This window comes from Enhydra lutris, unplaced genomic scaffold, assembly GCF_002288905.1.
Source record: "Enhydra lutris kenyoni isolate GAN:26980312 unplaced genomic scaffold, ASM228890v2 scaffoldscaffold16, whole genome shotgun sequence".
Taxonomy (NCBI): Eukaryota; Metazoa; Chordata; class Mammalia; order Carnivora; family Mustelidae; genus Enhydra; species Enhydra lutris.
The window spans coordinates 4,111,198-4,128,258 of record NW_019154100.1 but is presented as its reverse complement, the minus strand read 5'-3'; the positions used below and the strand labels follow the sequence as shown (position 1 = coordinate 4,128,258).

The 17,061-nt window shown below is 34.1% G+C and overlaps 1 protein-coding gene across 1 annotated transcript in view; it reads right to left on the bottom strand.

Annotated features, from left to right (window-relative positions):
- Positions 1-17,061, bottom strand: part of LOC111147384 (A-kinase anchoring protein 9) — a 157,329-nt gene that overhangs the window by 18,942 nt on the left and 121,326 nt on the right. Inside the window, exons 29-39 of the mRNA XM_022503388.1 lie at positions 15,637-15,789; positions 15,100-15,279; positions 13,204-14,277; positions 11,712-11,852; positions 10,740-11,228; positions 10,260-10,323; positions 9,813-9,934; positions 9,064-9,255; positions 8,608-8,796; positions 3,643-3,787; positions 150-369 (exon numbers count right to left, since the gene is read on the bottom strand). Coding sequence (XP_022359096.1) covers positions 150-369; positions 3,643-3,787; positions 8,608-8,796; positions 9,064-9,255; positions 9,813-9,934; positions 10,260-10,323; positions 10,740-11,228; positions 11,712-11,852; positions 13,204-14,277; positions 15,100-15,279; positions 15,637-15,789 — 2,969 coding nt within the window. The remainder of the gene's footprint in view (positions 1-149; positions 370-3,642; positions 3,788-8,607; positions 8,797-9,063; positions 9,256-9,812; positions 9,935-10,259; positions 10,324-10,739; positions 11,229-11,711; positions 11,853-13,203; positions 14,278-15,099; positions 15,280-15,636; positions 15,790-17,061) is intronic.

The window sequence follows — 17,061 nt, the reverse complement described above, 5'->3', positions numbered from 1 at the left end:
ACTGTAGTTTTTCCTATAAATAACAAAGTTTCAAGTTATTTACACTTTATGTATAATGTTATGCTTTTATAAGATCTGCACAATGTCTGTGATTAAAATTACTCCATTTCCTTCACCAAATAGGTTTATAATAAGGAAGCCTGACATACCTGAAGGCTTCTAATTCCTTTAGGTGCTTATGTTGTGCCTTGAGTGTTGTTTCTAGTTCCAGTTTAGTTTGTGCAAGTTCATTCTTCAGCTCAGCAACCACCATTTTCTCAGAACTCAGTTGTTCCTGCAGCTCTGCTGCTCTGTCCTTCACACTGCTGAGCTCCACTTGCATCTCCAGCATCTGAGACTGCTTCTGCTGTATATTATACTCCAAGAGCTCTAAATGGAAAATTATTAATACTTAAATTACAATCTTACAACCCATATTTGGTTTATAACTATTTTATTGATGAGAACTGATTGTTGATTTAGGAGATAGCTGCAAAGCAAATGTGAAAAGATTACAGTCAAAGTTGCCAATTTATAAAAATACGTATCATGACTATTTTCCTCATAGTGCTAATGGTCAAGATTTCAGAACTATAAATACATAAGAATGATAACAGTTTAACAAAATATATTAATCAATGCAAGACATGAAATAAAAGAAACGCCAGGTGTTCACAAATACTATACACAGAAGTGTGTATTTGCTCAAGTAGAATTTCAATAGCTCACACTAAAAAAAGCCAATAATTATTGAGAGCCACACAAAGCACCTGCAGGAGTTTGGTACGTAACCATGACTACAGTGCTGAGCATGGCTTGCTGGTTTTGTTTAGCACCCCTTTGCAGACAGTCTCTAGGAACTTTACTGTCATATAAGATTGGATCACAGTTTGTTCTTTAAACACCAAGAAAACCCCTGCTACAAGTCTGTTACAATGAAAACAAATGAAAATATTTAAATCCTTAAGTAAAATAAATGAAAAAAATGTTAAGAAATAAACACCAGGAGCTTGCTTTTGCAAAAAATATAAACCTATACACATAAGGCATTAATAAAGGTCTGCAGATAAATATATTTACCTAGGTGTTAAGAGTTGGATTAACAGTAGGATTTAGGAGATTCTAAGGGGGTACCCTATTCTTTTGTTTTACTCTACTCTTTTGTTTACTTTTTTTACTCTTTTACTTGTTTTTACTCATTTACTTGTTTACTCTACTTTTGTTGTACTCTATTCTTTATTCTTTTGTTTCTCCATTTTACCTTGAATGTATTTTCAACTTAAAAAATTTTATCAAAGTTCATCACTTGATATTACAATTCACTGATTTTAGGAGATAGGAATAACATTGGCCTTAGAAGACAATCATGTTAGTTTAAGCTTTTTTTCTTTTTCAAGATTTATTTGAGAGAAAGAAAGAGCACAAGCATGAGGCACAGAGGGAGAAGGAGAGAGAATTCTAAGCAGACTGTGCCGAGCAAGACTCTATCTTAGGACCATGAGTTCATGACCTGTAACAAAACCAAGAGTTGAACGCACAAACAATCGCCCCTCAGGCACCCATTAGTGTAAGCTTTTTTTTTTTTTTTTTTAAAGATTTTATTTATTTATTTGACAGACAGAGATCACAAGGAGGCAGAGAGAGAGAGGAGGAAGCAGGCTCCCCGCTGAGCAGAGAGCCTGATGCAGGGCTCGATCCCAGGACCCTGGGATCATGACCTGAGCCGAAGGCAGAGGCTTTAACCTACTGAGCCACCCAGGCGCCCCTGGTGTAAGCTTTTAAAACTATTTCTTAGGGGTGCTTGGGTGGCTCAGTGGGTTAAAGCCTCTGCCTTCGGCTCAGGTCATGATCCCAGGGTCCTGGGATCGAGCCCTGCATCAGGCTCTCTGCTCAGCGGGGAGCCTGCTTCCTCCTCTCTCTCTGCCTGCTTCTTTAACTACTTGTAATCTCTGCCGATCATAGAAATAAATAAAATCTTTAAAAAAAAAAACTGTTTCTTAGAAGAAGCTAAGGATGTACAAATATAAATATGTATCTATATTTTCAATGGGGTTCTATTTAACTTAAATAATTATAAAGTAAAATAATACTAATCAAGTCTCCAAAAATAATCTTCAATTAATCTTGTCTAAATATAAGATATATATGACCTCATTACACCAGTTTTCTCTGAGATATTTTAAGATCTGTAAAATTTTTAGTTGTTCAATGACAAATATGAGACTACGGTATAACTTTCAAAATTTGTAAAAGCATAGGTATTTCTGCCATTATAGCAAACAAAACTGAAGACTAAAATGTCTCTTCGCTAGATCTGGTGAAAATTAGATTGTATTTTAATCCCTACTGATTTCCATCCACAGCTCAATTTATTTTAACAGACAGTCCTACTAAATAATGGGGAAAATACATGAATGAGCATACCACAAAAGCAAAAAATCCAGCTAGCCAATATGATATGATGAATGAAACCACTTCAGTAATTAGAGAAATTACATTAAAATTACACAATTAAAACCACAGTAACAATCCACTGCATATCCATAAGATTGGCAACAAAAGTCTGACAATGTCAACTACCAACAAATAAGTGAAGCAACAGGACTCTCTTACTCAGCTACTCAGCTGGCAAGCATACACACTGACAGGACCACTTTGGATTACAAAATAAATGTGAAAAGATGTAGTCTATGACTCAGCAATTCCACTCCTGGGAGTGAATATATATACCCAGAAAACTCATGTTATGTATGCAGCAGAAAAATAGTGTAACAATGTGCAGAATAGCACTGGTTTTAATAGCTAAAAAACAGAAATAACCCAAACAGTCAACCACAGAATGGATATATAAATTGTAAGAATTCTGTACAGTAACAAAAGCAAATGAACTGGAGATAAATGCAGTAACTTAGAAAAATATTATAGAGAGGTAAAAGAAGCAAGATACAAATACATACAGAATAATAAAGTTCAAAAGCAGAAAAACTTCAAACTTACATGGTTTAGGAATACACAAATAAGTAGTAAAACTAAAGAATAATCAGGATAATGGTTTCCTCTAGACTACCATAGTGGAGTGTGTTTGGGAAGGAGCTTCTGAGGTACTTGACATGGGTAAAGTTTCCAAGGACATTCATTTAAAGATGTTATCCTGTATATTTTTGCATTTTGCACTTTCCTATATGTATACTTAAGTTTACAATAAAAAAAGATTAAAAAAGAAATAGTTACTTTCATTGTAGATTTCATTTTCTTTTAGGTGGTTATCTTCACAAAGAACTTCAAAACAAAAAAAGATAATGAGCTTAATGGGCTACTTTTAAACAACCTAATCAAAGCAATGCCTATTCATCTTAAGTTTTAAATATATATGTTTAAAATCCAACTGGACAATCCTTTAATTCCCAGAGTCATTAATGTAGATTATTTCCAATATAATGAGAATGAGAAGAAAATGTGACTAAAAGGAAATGTTTATATCTGTTTAAAAACCAACTGGACAATTCTTTATTTCCCAGAGTCATTATTTCCATTATATGAGAATGAGAAGAAAATGTGACTAAAAGGAAACGTGTTTTAGATGAATAATAATACAAAGAAGGAAAACAGAGTGAAATAGTTCACTTATTTTCTGCCATCATGTGAGACTGACATACAGCATACCTTGGCTTGGTTGATCATTCTCTTGCTCTCTTTTCAGAGTAATTTTCCTACCATTCATTTGAGCATGCAGTGCTTGAATTTCAGATAACAAACTCCTTCTGTCTGCTTTTTGGATGCATTCCATAGCTGCTTGATATTCAATACTCTATAATAATGCAAAGCAAAAAATCAAACGAAGAGAGTTATAAAGACAATAATACTAACAATCAGGAAGTCTAGAAAAAAAAAAAAAAAACAAAAACCACTACCACCAAAACCATAAATGGAACGCACATGCTGAAATTTTGGAAAGATGTTAATTTTCTCTTCCTATTCATTAGGATTTACTTTTTAATTATTAATCTTCACATTTACTTTGAAAATTTTCAAACATACAACAAAACGAGAGGAATATAATAAACACTCATGTACACAGCCCAAAAAATAGCACCTATCAGCTAAAGCTGCCTCTATATAACTCCCTGAACATTTCCTCTGTACCACCTGCTTGAGAAATACTCAAATTCTAAGTCTGGTGTTATTTTCATGTGCTCTGTGCATTATCTTATATACACACATGCGTACAGTATGTTTTGCATGCTTTAAAACTTTATATAAATGGCATCATATGGTGTATTCACCTTTGCATAATTTGTCTTCACTAAATGAATTTAAGTGAACTTCATGTTGGTGAACCATCTGGGTTGGCACATACAGCTCTATTTCACAGTCATTTTCAATGTTAGATAGTATTTCATAGTATGAAGTATACAGTACATTTTGGGTATCTTTTCATACATTTATTGGATACTTTTTTGTGCACATATTTGTATCATTTGTTCATTTTTCCAGTGGTTGTTTTATTCTCATTGGGTATTTGGTCAGTAGTTTCCTTTCCTTATAATGTCTTTGTGTGGTTTAAGATTCAGCAATAATGAGGCCTGGGTGGCTCAGTCGGTTAAGTGTCCGACTCTTGATTTCGGATCAGGTCATGATCACAGGGTTCTGAGACTGAGCCACATGCCAGGCTCCGAGCTCAGCATGGAGCCTGCTTGAGATTCTCTCCCACTGCTCTTCCCCCCTCACACGTGCTCTCTTTCAAATAAATAAATCTTAAAAAAAAAAAAAAAAGGTAGAAAAATCAGAGCAGTACTGGTTTCATAGAATGGGTTGGGAAGTGTTCCCTTCTCTTCTTAATTTTAAAAGAGTCTGTGAAGGACTGGTATTATTCTTTAAACATCTGGTAGAATTCACCAGTGAAGCCATCTGATCATAGACTTTCTTTTATTTACCTTCATTAAAGTAATGAGTCACATGAGTTATTTATTTAAAATGTATTTTTTTTTTAAAGGAGTTTATTTAACAGACAGAGATCACAAGTAGGCAGAGAGGCAGGCAGAGAGAGAGGGGGAAGCAGGCTCTCTACCGAGCAGAGAGCCTGACGTGGGGCTCGATCCAAGGACCCTGAGATCATGACCTGAGCGGAAGGCAGAGGCTTTAACCCACTGAGCCACCGAGGCACCCCACATGAGTTATTTTTAATGGTATGCTACCTTTGCATTCCTGAGTAAGCATAAGGTGACTGTGTCTCTAAAAAAATATACAAAGATTTGGTTTGGCATTTTGTTTAAGAATTCTGTGTCTATGTTCATGAATAAAACAGGCCCATAGGTTTTCTTTCTTATATTTTCTTTGACTGACTTTGGTAACAGGGTTATATTATTAGACTCTTAACATAACTGCAAGGCATTTCCCCAGTCTCCAACAATGGGAAGCATATGTTTAATACTGGAATTAGCTATTCCTTGAATGTATGCTGACTTCACCTGTAAAACCATTTGAACTTGGTGTAATTCTTTTGGGTAAAATTTTTTGAACTATTTTTTGTTATTTTGACATAATTTTGCCTACAGAAGAGCTCCAAAAATTGTGCAAGGAATTCCCATGTATCACTCACCCAAATTCTCTAAATGTTAACTACATTTGTTTTATTACTCTCTCTGTGTATATATCTCTATATGTATGTATCTACACACATACACATCCTTATTTTTCTTTTCTAAAATGTGTGAAGATAAGTGGCAGACAGATGCTCCTTTACCCCTAAGAACTGTAGTATATATTTCCTAAAAACAAGAACATTCTCTTACAAACACAGTACAATTATAAAAGTAGAAATTAATCTACATAATACTATTATTTAATGTATAAAACTTATTAGTTCCCATGTGCCCTTCAGCCAGTATTCTCTGATGATCACATCTAACATAACTATAGTACATTATCAAAACTAGGTTTAGACATTGGTACAATTCTATTTAAATCACAAGGCTTACTGAGATTTCATTAGTTTCATTAGTCATTCACTCTCCTGGTGTATAGTACTTTGAAATTTTGTCACATGCCTAGGTTTTAGTCATCACTACCATAATCAGGATACGGAACTGTTTCATCACCACAAAGAAACTCCTTCGTAGTCACCTTTCCCCAGTCATAATCCCTGATAACCACTAATCTGTTCACTATCACTATAATTTTGGCCTTTCAAACGTTGTATAAGAGGTTTAGAGTATCAATAGTCTATTCCTTTTTAATTGCTAAGTAGTATTTCATTGTATGGATGTACTTTAATTTGTTTATCCATTTACCTGTCAAAAGACACTGGGTTGTTTCCAGTTTTAGAGTATTACAAGTAAAAATTGCTATGACTGTTCTTGTATAGATCTTAATGGAGATATAGTTTTCATTTCTGATAAACACCTATGAGAACATGACTTCTAGGTCATACAGTAAGTATCCATATATTTAACCTTATAAGAAACTGTCACTCTCCAGAGTGACTCTCCCATTTTACATTCCATTCAGCAATGTATGCGATGCAATTTCTCTACATCTTCACCAGCACTTGGTATTTCCCCTAATTTTTATTTTGGCTATTCTGATAGATATATAGTGGCCTCAATTTGTTTTGGTCTAATATATGCTTGTGCATAGATTTCAGTTATGTACAAAAGTGAGGTAGTATACTTCATATGAGGAAGTACTTGTTCCTCAGTCTGGTTGTTCTATTACTGGTGATATTAATTCTGATCACTTGATTAAGGTGGTACCTGTAAGGTTTTCCACTGAATAATTACTGTTTGAGTTATTACTATGATGTTTAATAAAGTGTGATCTTTCTTCATCATTTCTTCTACCAACTCTCTGGCATTCTATTTTAAGAAAGAATTTTTATCCATTTATTTATATTAGTATGAATCCATGAGTTCTTATTTCATTTTCTGGTTTATAATCTGTCACTATCATTATTTAGTATGATGTTCCAGTTGTCCTAAATGCGGACACTGGAAACTCCTTCAAGTTGGCTTCCGTGATCTTTTGAAGTCTCCCCTTCATTCTTTGAGCAAGTCCTAGTCACCAAAACAAGATATTCTTGGTTCATCTTATATGTCCCTCTGCTTCAGCCCAGGAATCAGTCATTTCTCCAAGGAGTCCTAGCTCCTTTTAATGGAGAATGTATGAAGATCTGGGGATGCCTGGGTGGCTCAGTTGGTTAAGCAGCTGCCTTCGGCTTGGGTCATGATCCCAGGGTCCTGGGATTGAGTCCCACATCGGGCTCCTTGCTCGGCAGAGAGCCTGCTTCTCCCTCTGCCTGTCACTCTGTCTGCCTGTGCTCACGCTCTCTCTCTCTCTAACAAACAAATAAATAAAATCTTAAAAAAAAAAAAAAAAGAAGATCTGGGCAATAAGTGTTGTTAGTAGTTTGTTAACTATCAATTTTTGTTTTTAATAGTTATAGGTCTTTTCAGGTTTTTCTACTTCTTCCTGTATGAGTTCTGAGAAATGATTATTTTTCTAGAAATCTGTTCATTTCACCTAAGTTTTTGAATTGATATAAAATTATTCAGAATATTCTGTTATTTTACATCTCAGCTATTTTTAGTTATGGTCCCATTTTCATTTCTTTATAAAAATGTGCTTTACTTCTTTCCTTAAGCAGTTCTCCAGGAAAGTTTCTATCTTATTAGCCTTTCAAAGAATAAACTTTTATAAGTTTTTATCCTCTCTATTGTACCAACATACTGCATTTCACTAACTTCATTTTTCTTTATTACAGCTGAATCTCATTATATGTGGATTATGTATCTACAAATCTGCCTATTCACTAAAATTTATCTGTAACCCCGAATTGATACTTGTGGTGCTTTGACAGTAATTTGTAAACACACAAAGAGGGGCAAATATTTAAAGTGCCAGCTGTGCGTGTGCGCAGCTGAAGTGGAACTAGGTACCATTCTGCTGTTTTCTTTCATCTCTTAGATTGCAAACACGTGTCCTTTGTGCCATCTATTCAGTGCTTTGTTTCTTTGCATTTTTCTACTCCTTACTGGTGACTTTTCTATTTAAAAAGGTCCCTAAGCACAGAGATGAAGAACTATCTAGTGCTACTCATCACAAAAAGACTGTATTTCCTGCAGAGAATATATGTGATAAGCGTCATTTAGGCATGAGTTATATAGTGCTCTTGGCCATGAGTTCGACATTAATGAATCAGTGATACCTAGTACATAAGGTGTCTTTAAAAAGAAACCCACACAAAACAGAATTATGTATTGGTTGGTTGACAAATGACATGACCAGGGGCTCACACCCACCCGCTGTATTTTCCCTAGTAGCAATGGCTCAGCAGTCACAGCAACTTTATAGAATCTAATTACTGCAGACAACGAGAACTGACCATCGCTTACTTCTACCTTCTTTGGGCTTATTCTGTTGCTCTTTTCTAACTAAGTTGGATGAATAGCTCCTTAATTTTCAGTGTTGCTTAGTTTCTAACACAAGATAAAACATTTAAGGTAATAATTTTCCAATATTCTTAGTGGATCCTGTTAAAATTCTAACTTTCAGACCTCCAAAAGTAATCTATAACTCACTTGCTTATTACTATTAAAAAGCATTTTTTGTTTCAAAGTTTTATTTTAATACCTGTTCTTCTATTCTCTGTTCCAAACAGTTTAATAATCCAACTGCATCTTTAGTACATAGACCTGTCAGCTCAGTCTGAAATGCAGCTAGTAAAACACTGCGTTCCTTTAAGAAAACTTGTTGAAGAGCAAGCAAAAGTTCGCCTCGCCAATCTGGGGAGCACTCATGAGACTGGGAACCATCATAAACCTAGCAGAGTATAAAAAACAAAAGTCAGTTTTCAAATAAGCATGTTTTAAAAAAACTCTAAAAATGATACTTATCTACCAACCAAAATAAATAGTAAAGGCCAAAAGTAAAGCATGGATTTGCTTCCAAGTGTATGGCTTGTGGCATTTAAATGATACGTAGTAATTCATGTGTAATTACATAAGAAAAGACAATAATTTAATCTGTAAAGTGCCTTATTATTAGCAAAAGTCATATAAAACTATTAAGATACACAATATTGAGTACCTCGGCATCTCTTTGCACTTGCATTTTGGTAATTAAATCCTTAAGAGATGAGATTGTACTGAGATAAGCTCTTCTTTCTTCTAGCCAAGATTCTGACACTTGCTGAACAGAATGGTCCTCTCCATCACTATAGGGAGACTCAGTGAGGGAGAGCACCTGCATGCCTTCATTATGGACAGCTCTCAGTAATCCCTAGAAATAAAAACCCAAAGGCCAGAATTCTGACAACTTTGCTTCAAAGACAGACATACAAAGAAATATAAATTTTAAGGAAGGTGGCTTTATGTAGTTAGACTACTTGGAAGAGCCACTGTAGAAGAAAACACCAGGCTACCTCTACTGACTAACTTTTTCTTATGGAGGGGATGTAAGTCTATGACTTTGTGTAGCTCTGACCTGTAAGTTCTTTCTACTTAACTAATATGCTCTTCTTGGATTTAATGATTAGCCACTAATCTAGCCAAAAGAAATAAGTAAGAGATAAATTCTACTCCTGGGATTGCATTAATAATTTTGGCACTCAAAAATACCAGGGATAAAAACTATTTTTAAAAATCTTTAGATAAATAATTATTAAATACATTGTACTTTATTATCTGCAAAATATAGGAATTACACTAAACAGATTCTAAAGATTCGTTCTTGCTTGCGATTCTCTCTTCAGAGAACAATATACGTTCTAAAAAACTGCTATGTTTGATACAGAAACCACACAGACTAAGTTTCACTAAAAGACTGTCTTTCAGTACCTTTATTTTCTTCGGAAATGAATCTGTTGAACCTTCACCTTCATCTCCTCGGTCTTCTGATGCTATGTCAAATCCCTGACTTTGTGTAAGATAAATTCCCTGACCCCAGTCTGATCCAGAATCTAAAATAAAGAAAATGACCACTGACTATTAAAAAGAAACAAATACTTTTTAAGTAAGTACTAAAAAATGTCAGAAATGTATATAACTTGGGCGCCTGGGTGGCTCAGTGGGTTAAAGCCTCTGCCTTTGGCTCAGGTCATGATCCCAGGGTCCTGGGATAGAGCCCCACATTGGGCTCTCTGCTCAGCAGGGAGCCTGCTTCCCCCTCTCCCTCTGCCTGATTCTCTGCCTACTTGTGATCTTTCTCTGTCCAATAAATAAATAAAATCTTTAAAAACAAAAAACAGAAAGCAAAACAAACAAAAAGAAATGTATATAACTTACCACTGGAACTTATTTCTCTAGTTTGGTAAGCATCAGAATGTGTTAATTCAGGAACTGAGGATCCCTAATTAGAGAACACAGAAGAATACATAATGTCTTTTGCTTTAATAAAAATAAAAATAGGACCCAATGAATAGTTGTGATCTTTTATAGTGCTGTCAAAACACAAATAAGAGACTCAATTAAATAATACATTTTACAATAAATGGAACTATCCATGGTTTAAAAGTCTTCAGTTTTTTTCCAAATGGATTTACCACAAGAAGTCATTCATGAGTTAAGGAATAATATGGTGCTCCAAATTTGCAGAAGAACTTTGTCGAAAGTTATTATCTGACTACACAATGGAAAGATTAAAAACTGCAATTTTATCTAAGGAAGAGATTACCCAAATTTCTTTTTCTGTTAAAAACAAAGAATTGGAGGGGGGGGGGTGAAGCACACAATGTTGAAAAAACACATATTATGAAAACCAAATACCTCTTTAGATCTCAGACACTGTATCACTGCCTTCAAGGTACCACATTCCTCTGTCAGCAACTGAACAGCAACATAATGCTCTCTCTTTAAGGTTTCAGTTTCAGAAATATGTCTGGATTCCATATCCAAAATTTCAGCAGCATGTAGTTCTTGCATCTGCTCAATTTTTTCAGTAAACTGATTGATTATTTCAGTGACTTCTTCTGATGAACACTCACTCTGTAAATCAATTTGGATTCCTACATTTCTAACAAGAACTTGTGGAGTCTGACTGCTGCTGTTAACCTTGAGGGTCCCCTCCATCTCGGATGCCAAACTTTTATCCACATTAGTAAGAAGTGGTTCTAATATGCAGACTTTTCTGTTTTCCTGTACCACAGTCTTATCTTCTTTTTCTAAGAAGGAGGATAATTTCTCTTTTGCTTCTGTGAGCTGATTCCTAACTTGGCTTAAATCTTTCTGAAGAGATGCCATATTTGTCTCTTTTACCTAAAACATAATGAATAAAACAGTAGAACATTCAATTAAAAATATTAAATGTAGAATCTTGGGTAGAGAGGAGAGACTATTCATGCATATTAATATGCTCATTTTCCTCAGAATAATACGATAAATATTTCAGAAACACTCATAGATTCTATATAAAATTGTATATATGTATAGTCGCAGTTACCATAGAAGTGAAATTATTTTATCAGCCTCTTTTGGTATTCGTGGGATAAAGAGCTCTCTTTAGTATCTTTCTCCTCATTCATTAACAGACTAGAGACTAAAAGCATCTTTCTATAAAAGATTCAAAGAAAACCAAGCAAGAACATGCTAGTAAAGAAATTTATAGTAACTTTTCATCAAAGCCACAAAAGATTTTTTTTTCCAGCTTTTTGGTTTGTTTTTTACAGAAGAGAATATACTTCAAAATGAAATTAAAATATGTAAAAATAAGTTAAATAGGACGTATGTTACTTATTTTACCAAAAGCTCTTCCTGAAGCTTTTCTGCTTTCTCTTTGTAATTGCCAAGTTCTTCTTTGATAGCTGATGATTCAGCTCTAAGAGCCTCAAGTTGACAACAAAATCCACTTTCTTCACTGGTATCAATAGGCTCAGCAGTTGCCTGAATTGCAGTGGAAAACATTTAAAAACACATTATTTTCAAAAGATAGAGCCAAGTTCAAAAGCACTTATACATTCTAATGAAGCTTTTTCCAGAATGACTGCTTATCAGATAAAAGGGTGTAGAAATGATTCATGTTCTTTCAACAAATAGGAAAACTTTTTTAGGAACTATCATTTTATGTTCTTGAGACAGTAAAGAAAAAATTATTTTCTAGGAGTCAAAGATACATCATGTTAGTATATATAATCCTAAATATTTATATATTATTAGTGAAAGTATTGTTACCATTCAGAACACTTAAAAAAAAAGATTTTATTTATTTATTTGACAGAGAGAGATCACAAGTAGGCAGAGGGGCAGGCAGAGAGAGAGAGGGGGAAGCAGGCTCCCTGCTGAGCAGAGAGACCAATGTGGGACTCGATCCCAGGACCCTGAGATCATGACCTGAGCCGAAGACAGAGGCCTAACCCACTGAGCCACCCAGGTGCCCCAGAACACTTTCATACTTATATCACTTTCCTCAAAAAATACCAAGTCTTACTAAGATATTTCTTACAAGTTTTATATACATAGAAAGTCATGTTAATATTTTAATATGACTATCAGAATTTATACTTCTAGGGAGCTAGGACAAAAAAGTCTATTAAATGGAAAAAATTATCATACTTTGTCAAACAAATTATATGTTTATAGAATCTTGCTGTTAGTTAAATTGCCTAGTATTCAGATAAGACCACACATTTACTACTCAAAATTATAAATATATAAAGTGTGAATTTGAAAATTAAAGTCCTTCTACTATCTCTGCCCTATGCTAAGAAATAAAGGCCATTTCAGATCTTTACATAAATAGACTTAAAAGGTAAGATAAAAATTATTTCTAAGAAAGGAAAGAACCTATTATCAGGTATAAAATCTCAAAAACTAATGACTTATCACTGATATGTTACTTCAGTAGAATACTAATATATTTTGATGTTTCAATTACTTAAAAGGAATGATCAAATAACATGCATGTTAGATGGAACAGGAAAAAAGAACCACACAAGTTCCAAAAGACATTTGCTAATCTTAACATCTCTAACTTTCTTTTGACTGCTCTACTTAATATGAGTATGCTAGTGAAATAAATAACATGATTTCGAGATCACAATATAGTCTGTATCCATTATTTTAGTGATAATAATATGACTGTACAGAAAAGTAGTATTTTTATAAAAACCCTCTATATATGAATTGCTAGATGTAAAGAACACCATATTTAATTTAAATTAGTAATCAGTTTAAGAACAAAGAAAAAGAGAATTCCTTATGGCATTTAAGTGAAAAAAATAAAAAACAACCTAACCTTGAAAACTTCAAAATCTCCTTCAGGGCTTCTTTTCCTTTCTTTACCTCCCTGGTTTATCTCCTCCTCCAATAACTTCTTTAGTTCTAGTAGCTTCTTTTCTTTCTCCAAAGCATTTTTCTTCACAATTTCTACCTGTTTTTTTTCTAAAATCAAACTAGTCTGCATTTCAACCACCTGGTTTTCTAATTCTGATATTCTCAAGGTTAACGCTAATATATCTGGGTCCATCTCATTGTCTCTTACTGGATTTAAATTCTGTACTTTTGTTCTTTCAAGTTCTGGTGAAACTGCTTGTTCATCTTGACAGAGTTTTGCATATTCCTTAACTGCTTCAAGTTGGACTTGACTCACAAGAGCAGCAGCAACTTTTTCTTCAAGTATATTCTGTAGGTTTACAATCTTCTGTTTAAGCATTTCTGTTTCAGATTGGCCTTGTTCTTGCATGTCCTTTATAAGTTTGTAACACTGGGTGAGTTCCAAGTCCTTTGCACTCACAGTGCCCTCAAGCTGTAGCACCTTTGTTTCCAAACTGCTTATGGAACTTCTGCTGTTTTCTTCAAAAGACGTGACATAAGTCTGATTTTCTAGGGGTTTAAAGGCATTCTCAGTAAGGTGAACTTCCAGTTCAGGTTTGGTTTTGCTCAGGTCATCTATGTCCATATTAATGCTTTTCTCTAGTACACTTTGGATTTTTTCCATATTTTCACGTTCTCTCTTTAAGCTGCATAATTCTTGTGTTAGCTCATTCATTTTTAAATTGGTTTCTTCAAGTACATTTTTCGTAAAAGCCATTTCTTCGTTAGTGGTTTCTACTTGCTGTTCCAAAGCCAGTTTTTCAGCTATTACCATATCCAACTGATGTTTTAAACTATCTGCTTCCTCTGGGAAAGGGTTGGCATCCATTGATGTCTTCTGTTCAATATTTGCCAATTCCTGTTGAAGTTTTTCAATCACATCATTGAGCTGTTCAATTTCTTCTTCCCTACTTTTCTTCACACGTTCTTGATCACTCATCAAATATTCTATCTGGGTTTCAAGATCCCTTATCAGTTCATTTTTTTCTTCAATAACCTGTTAATGAAAACAAATAACAGACATAATAAATATGTATTTGCATTTTGGGAATTTTATTTTTTATTTTAAGGGCAGGATCTCAAAGGGTTGATCTCACACAAATAATACACTTCTCAGACATGTTAGATTAATTTTGATATAAACCAACAGTCCCCATCATATCAAACAAGGACCTTACTTCTAACTTTGTTCAGAAAGTTGTTAAATATAAAGTGATTTAAACATTAGTAGCTGATTTCCTATAAATAGTCATTATCAATACATTCTAATTGAAAAGAATGAAGTAGTAAAATAAAAATGGTTAACAGATGGTGTTATCTTATTTAATTCATACCAAATAGAATTTTATAGATTTTGTTAGAATGATACGATGAAATCTGAGTCACCAGAAATTCTCTGGAAAACATCAAAAATCCTTGACAGTATTAGGAGGGAATAAAAAATACACGTAGCTTGTAAAGCCAATGTGTCTTTTTTTCTTTTTTAAGATTTTATTTATTTATTTGAGAGGGAGAGACAGAGAGAGGGAAAGAGTGAGCACACGTGAGCACGACATGCACAAGCACGCAAGAACAGGGTGAGGAAGGAGGAGCAGGGCTCAATCCCAGGACAGTGGGATCATGACCTGAGCCGAAGGCATGCGTTTAACCAACTGAGCCAACCAGGTGCCCAAAGCCAATGTACCTTAATAAAATAAAATTAATGGGTAAAAGAGGATTAAGTTTTATTCAGTTCTTATACTCAAAGAGAAGCTGAAAAACAGCATTTGCCCTTCAAAATTCTAGCTTAATTTCATGTAATAATTTAAAACTAGTGTACCTTATTATCTGTTGTAATTTTAAGTTGATGCTGAAGTTTTGTAATTTGCTCATTTAATTGGTCAATTTCTATTTCTTTTTCCTGCATTATTTGAACAAATTTTCCAAACAACCCATGTTGGTCCTGAGTAGAGATAGCATCAGATTCCTTTATGGCAAATCCCAATTTCTCCATTTCATCCTAAGGACCAAAAACCCCAATCAGTTGGATAGATCATTACATGTAATTTTCTGAATACTCTTCCAATTAAGTGTTACAAAAGATAAAGAGCCCAAAATGTACAAATAAAATGAGCAATCATATAGTAATTTTAAGTCAATAATTCTTAAAATATTTTGATAAAAGTTCTAAAATTTTTTTCATTCGTGATGAATTCAAATATTTTGCTGGGTTGAAAATAAGTTCCATGCAAACCCATTTGCAGCGAATGTTCCTCTGTTAAGAATTATTTAGCAGCTAGACTCAGCAAGTGCTTGGTACAAAGACAAGACAAAAATTATGAATTATTTATGAACAAAGTTTTTCTTAATTAATTACCTTAAATAATTTGTTTTCTTGTTCAAGTTCTTGAAGGCGGGTGGTAGATTCCTTTTTCTGTATTTCTAATTGCATATGGAGTTGCTGAACTTCTTCATTCTTATTTTCCAGTTCCTCTCTAAACTGCTCTAATTGTTCTTCTAAGTTTGTAATCTTTGATACCAAAATATCAAAAGGGAAGAGAAAAAAAAAATACCCGTTTATACAAATGTTTGTGAAAAGAGAATGAAAAGTGCTGAATTAGGTGTATAAAACATATATACTTAAGACATATGAACCATGAGAATAAAGGGGTTTCTCTAAGCCAGTATATAACTATGTGGTTTCTAGGTATTTTCAAACTGATCACCCTTAAATCACTCCACTTAAAGCAAAGAGAAGAACTTTAGATGAAGGAAGGATTCAAGGGGCCATTTCTTACCTAAAATATTTTCTGACAAAGCAGAAGAAGTCATGGAAGGAAGGGAAAGAGTCCACATTTTAAATCTTATTTCATGTTAAATTTAGTTGCTATCAAAAGGTTCAAGAAAGCTGCAAAATTAAGTCAGTTGTTTTAGCTACCAAATGAGACTAGCTCAAATTAGTCAGTACTAAAACTTAACCTAATGAAAGGTTTGGCTGCATGTGCTTTGCTTAAGTAGATGAAAGGAGAGGTAGACACTAAGACTGTGAGATCCTTATGTCTGAAATACAGAAACTTAAATAGCAAATTATTAATACCATTTTAGGATAAAATTAGAGAACTCCTATACATTTAGGACAATAGAAATTTAGCTCTTTTCTGAGCACAGATTCCTGTTAATGTTAAAGCAATTACTCTGAAATGGTCATATAGAGACTGAAACTAATGAGTTTTAAGAGCTGTTACCATTGTATTTTAAAAGTTGGGTCTGATTAAGGAATAGTTGTTTAGCTCAATGCTTTGTAGCTACTTTAGCTACTTAATAAATATTTAATGAATGATCAAAATTGCTGCATTAACAGCAACCTAGAATGTAGAAGCAACATTATTCAGTAGTAGCTGGCTCAGAGGGTAGCCTATAAATCATTTATTTCCTTAGAACTTGAAAGGAACCATATGCTGCTTACACCCAGACATGTAAACAGAATCGTATCTTAGCACTAACAAGGCAAAGCCCTTTAACAGAAATAGTATTAATGCTAATAATAGTAGCCATCATTTATAGACAATTTGTTGTTAGGTATTCCATAAGGCGCTTTATAGGTATCATTTTTTATTTATTTTTTTATTTTTTTTCTCCAAAGATTTTATTTATTTATTTGTCAGAGAGAGAGAGGGAGAGAGAGCAAGCACAGGCAGACTGAATGGCAGGCAGAGGCAGAGGGAGAAGCAGGCTCCCCGCTGAGCAAGGAGCCCGATGTGGGACTCGATCCCAGGACGCTGGGATCATGACCCGAGCCGAA